The sequence below is a fragment of the Penaeus chinensis genome, chromosome 6 (genome assembly GCF_019202785.1).
Source record: "Penaeus chinensis breed Huanghai No. 1 chromosome 6, ASM1920278v2, whole genome shotgun sequence".
Lineage (NCBI taxonomy): Eukaryota > Metazoa > Arthropoda > Malacostraca > Decapoda > Penaeidae > Penaeus > Penaeus chinensis.
The window spans coordinates 20,098,286-20,103,285 of NC_061824.1; the positions used below are offsets into that span (position 1 = coordinate 20,098,286).

The 5,000-nt window shown below is 54.7% G+C and overlaps 1 protein-coding gene across 1 annotated transcript in view; it reads left to right on the forward strand.

The window, feature by feature from the left end:
* The window catches only part of LOC125026480 (protein sax-3-like), a 9,540-nt gene that overhangs the window by 2,965 nt on the left and 1,575 nt on the right, over positions 1–5,000 (forward strand). Inside the window, exons 2-4 of the mRNA XM_047614957.1 lie at positions 2,561–3,139; positions 3,244–4,773; positions 4,897–5,000. The exon at positions 4,897–5,000 is cut by the window's right edge and continues 1,575 nt beyond it. Of these exons, the coding sequence (XP_047470913.1) occupies positions 2,561–3,139; positions 3,244–4,773; positions 4,897–5,000 (2,213 nt within the window). The remainder of the gene's footprint in view (positions 1–2,560; positions 3,140–3,243; positions 4,774–4,896) is intronic.

Below are 5,000 nucleotides of genomic sequence, written 5' to 3' on the forward strand. Positions count from 1 at the left end.
AAGGAGGCGAAAGATAAACCCAAAAGTCGAAATCTCAACATACCAAAATGACAGTAAATGTTTCAAGTATTTTTTCTTCTCCCTCTCCTGCCGCGGAAGGTATTTCCAAGCAGCTAATTTTCAGGCTTAACGCAAAACCCCTTTTCATTTCCGACCATAATGCCAAAAACTACTCGAAAAAAATAATTAAACGGTTTCATGTTATAAGTGGATGTTGCGGTTAACCTAATAACCTAATTAAGTTCTTTGCATTACCGAAAATGTAATTGGCAAGAAAAAAGGAAAAAAAGAGAACAGATTTTCCTTCCTGTCGACGAAGTTAGAAGTTCATGAAGCTGGGAAATAGAATGAGAGGCTCGGAGGTCATGTACACTCATGTCAGGTGATCCCAGAGGATTAGTGAGGAAGATGTCTAGGAATTCCGCTTCTGCCACTCCCGCTCCTCGCTGCCTGTCTGTCTGTCTGTCTGTCTGGCTCGCTTTCTGTCTTTCTGTGCCTCTGTCGTCTGTGTGGTTTTCTATTTGTCTGTCTGTCTTTCTTTCTTCTCCCTCCCTCTCTCTCTCTCTCTCTCTCTCTCTCTCTCTCTCTCTCTCTCTCTCTCTCTCTCTCTCTCTCTCTCTCTCTCTCTCTCTCTCTCTCTCTCTCTCTCTTTCGTAGTCATTATATTTGTCTCTTGTCACTGTCTCATGAACACTGCAAACTGGACTCATGCATCTAATGTTGTATGATTTTGTTCTTTTGCTTTTATCATCACAATATCTCCCTTCTTTGGTCCAAGGCAACTTCGGATCTCCCTTGCATTTTGCAATTGCTCGAATACCTCAGCAGGCAGGATGTTCCGACTGTGGTTAGTGACCACTCTCTATTTTTTTTCATTCCTTGTTCAAATTGTGTTGTCTGTCCCCGTCCTGACGCCACGTCTTTCCCACACGTGTTCAGAGGTGTGAACAATCTCATAAGGTACAGCATCCTTTGTGCTGGAACAGGTTGGGAACGACTGTCGTGGGAAGTTCTGCGGCGTGGGGTCCGAGGGGGATCCGAGGCGTCGTCGTCTGGTCGTTCGGTTTGGAGAGGGAGAGGTCGTTGCTGCGTGTTTTCTTTTTTTTTAGATTTTATTTTGGATATTTTTTTTGTGTGTCGTTCGGTGGTTGTCGGTAGCGTGATATTTTGTATGTTGAATGCGGGAGGGGGGGGGGGGGCTTCCTCTACTGCTTTCTCTTTTCTTGCAGCCTTGGATGAATCTCTCTCTCTCTCTCTCTCTCTCTCTCTCTCTCTCTCTCTCTCTCTCTCTCTCTCTCTCTCTCTCTCTCTCTCTCTCCCTCTCCCTCTCTCTCTCTCTCTCCCTCTCTCTCTTCCTCCCTCCCTCCCTCCCTCCCTCCCTCCCTCCCTCCCTCCCTCCCTCCCTCCCTCCCTCCCTCCCTCCCTCTCTCTCTCTCTCTCTCACTCTTCTCCCTCTCTCTCTTCCCTCTCCCTCTCTCTCGTTGTTTTTCTCCTACTCCCTCACTCGTTCCTGCTTCACTGTCTTCTCTTGTTCTTTATCTACAAATATTTCTCCCCTTTCCCCCTCACCGTCTACTTCCTCGGCATTAAACTTACAAACGCGTAGCGTCTTTACCGTCTTCCATGCCCAGACCTTTATTGAGTAAGAAATATGATACAAAGCCAACACAAAGGAAACAATTACAGCCCGTGCTAAAAAATAAATAACAGATTAATAACCCATGTTTTTCTAAGTTGCGCAATAACTTAAGATCCATTTTCTCACAAAAGGAAGGAGTTAACAACGGGTTTTACAAGGTCCTGGCTTCCATTACGCTGCTTTTACTGCTGCCTTGCCACTGCACAGCGTAACAGCTTTACTTTTGTCTCCCCTTCAAGTGCGTATCATTATCCCCGTTACCGATATATGGCCAATTTGTGAAACAACGAGGAGGGTTGATCGCTGTCGGTCTTTTAAAGCAATCTGTATTAATGTTGGCTGTTTATTTTAGTGTGCGTGCAGTATATTCGTTTGTTTGAATGTTGAAGGCTGGCGTTGATATGAGGAGTGAAATGATCTTTATTGGAAGGATACATTGAGTTTTTATTGCTATGATTTTTTAGTTGATTTTATTTAGTTTTATGTTTTTAATTCACTTTGTGAGCTATTCATGTGTCTTTATATCTGATAGGCGAATGCAAATTTCGAATAAATGAATAAAACGTAGACTGGAAGCATAGTAAAACCCCACATTAGACTTGTGGATTACGAAAATCTTGTAAGATAGCAGTATGTAATGCTATTTAACAATGTTTGTCACTCATATGAGCTGCCAAGGAGTTTTAACCAATAGCTCATGAATTTTCCGTGAATGGAAAGGCTGGTGCCACTTGCTTCTTGTGGAGAGAGGAGTGGCTAGGGTAATGATCCGCCTTGCATCATTTTCTTAGGTAGATTTTTAATTTTGGTCACATGCTTGTGTTGTTGTGTTTACATACCTTCCAAGTACATTATCTACTTTTAATCTATATTTTGCAACACTGGTGTCTGTTCTAACGCATTATATTCTCCCTTGCATAGGAGGCACACCGGTGATCAAGGAGCACCCGAGCAACGTGGTGGCGCGGCGCAACGACCCCGCCACCCTCAACTGCGCCGCCTCCGGGGCCACTCGCATCCGCTGGTACCGCGACGGCGAGGAGGTGACGACGGCGGCGGAGGACCCGCGCTCCCACCGCGTCCTTCTGCCCTCAGGCTCGCTCTTCTTCCTGCGCGTGGCCACCTCCAAGAGAGACAGCGACGCCGGAACCTACTGGTGCGTGGCCTCCAACAGCCACGGCGCCACGCGCTCCCTCAACGCCACCCTCACCGTGGCCACGCTCGCCTACGACTTCCAGAGCCAGGCCGACCCCGTGGTGAGGGCGCGCGTCGGGGACTCTCTCGCCCTGCCGTGCCGCCCGCCCAAGGGCTCTCCGCCCCCCGAAGTCACCTGGCTCAGGGACTCCCACGAGGTCAGCAACTCCAGCCGGATCTCCGTCACACAAGCGGGCGATCTTGTCATCAGTCAGGCCGTCGAGGAGGACTCGGCCTCCTACGTGTGTCGCGCCCGCAACGCCGCGGGCGCCCGGGAGTCCACGCCCACCAAGCTCACCATCATGAGTAAGTTTCCTTCCCGTTCCCTGAGATCCATTGTTTACCTGTGAAATATTAAATGCCCCCTAAAGCCTTCGTCCTCAGCTCTAACGCAGTTCTCTTCCCCGCAGCGCCGCCCTGGTTCGAGGAGCGTCCGGCGAACGTGACCGTCGCGTCGGGCGTGGTGGTGGAGCTGGCGTGCCGCGCCCGAGGCTCGCCCACGCCCACGGTCACCTGGCGGCGTCTCGACGGCAAGATGCCGCTCGGCCGCGCTATGATCGAGGACCAACGGCTGGTGCTGGACCACGTGGCGGCCGCCGACTCCGGCGTGTACGTGTGCGAGGTGGAGAGTGAGGCAGGGATCGCCGCGGCCAGGGCCACTCTCACCGTGATCGACGCCCCCGAGTTCGCTCAGCGGCCGCAGGACATTCAGGTGGTGGCTGGCCAGAGCGCCAGGCTCTCGTGCAAGGTCGAGGGCGACCCCAAGCCTCTCCTGCTGTGGCGGCTTCCCACCCAAGACAGGACTGCCCTGCTCGCCGCGGGACAGAACAGCGGCCACGCCTCCGTCGCCGAGGAAGGCCAGACTCTTCTGCTCGGTGACGTCAGCACGCACGACAGCGGAGCCTACTACTGCTGGGGCGTCAGCAGCGGCGGTGGCGTCAGCGCTCGCTCTGAGGTGGTGGTCGTGGCCGCGTATCCCCCTCCTGTGATCGGCGTAGGACCCCAGGATCTCATGGTGTCCCCCGGGGGCACAGCCACCTTCCCTTGCGAGGCCGTGAGTGAGGCCGCCTCGCCCTCCATCTCGTGGAAGTACCGCCCGGCCGCCCATCTCCCCGCCCGAGAGCTCAGCGAGGGCGGCAACGGCGGCCGAGTGTCCCTCCCGGCCAACGGCGCCCTCATCCTAAAAGACGTCCGGGCCGACGACGCCGGCATCTACAGCTGCCGCATCAGCGCGGACACCGGCAGAGTGGAGCAAGCGGCAGTCCTGCGGGTGGAGGACGGCACCCAAGACGCGGCGCCGTTCCTGCTGCCGGCGCCGCCGTCTAAGCCGCGCCTCATGGCCGTCAACCAGACCGCTGTGCACCTGAGCTGGCTGCCCAACTCCCAGATGGGCGGAGGTTCCGACCAGACGTACACGGTGGAGTTCTGGCGCCAGGGCTGGGAGGAGTGGCGGGTGGCGGACGCCCTCATCTCGCAGGAGTCGTGTGTGGTGGGCGGGCTGACGCCTGGCCACACCTACACCTTCCTGGTCCGTGCCGTCGACTCGCGAGGGGCGTCGTTCCCGAGTCCCTGGTCCGACCCGGTCACGACCCGCTCTCCCCGCGACCCGAGTCTCACGGAGGACGAGGTCCGTCACGTCCGCCGCCGCCTCTCGCGCCCCGCCGTCACTCTCACCGACGCCACAGTCACCGCCCCCGACAGCGTCCTTCTCGGCTGGGAGTTCCTCGCGCTGGCGGACGAGGCCGTCGAGGGCGTGCTCGTGTACGCTGTCAGCGATTCGGGCGCCGTGCAGGTGGCTACCGTGCTTGGCACGTCGTCGTCCTCACACCTCATGCACGAACTTCATCCCAACTCCCGATACACCTTCTTCGTCGTCCCCTTCTGGCACAGCGTCGAGGGCACGCCATCCAACTCCATGTCGCTGCGGACTCCACAAGATGGTGAGTAACATTTGTTCTTGACTCTTTTTTGTTTTAACCACATGGAAGTTAAAATCAGTCTATATAGTTTCTCGTGCTTTCTGCGTCAGCTATTTCTAAATTATTTCCTGTCTTATTCCACAGTTCCACTGGTGGCTCCTAAGGACGTGCGCGTGAAGACCCGCGAGGAAGGAACTGTACTTATCACTTGGTCGACTCTGACGCCCGAGGAAGCTCGAGGCGAAGTC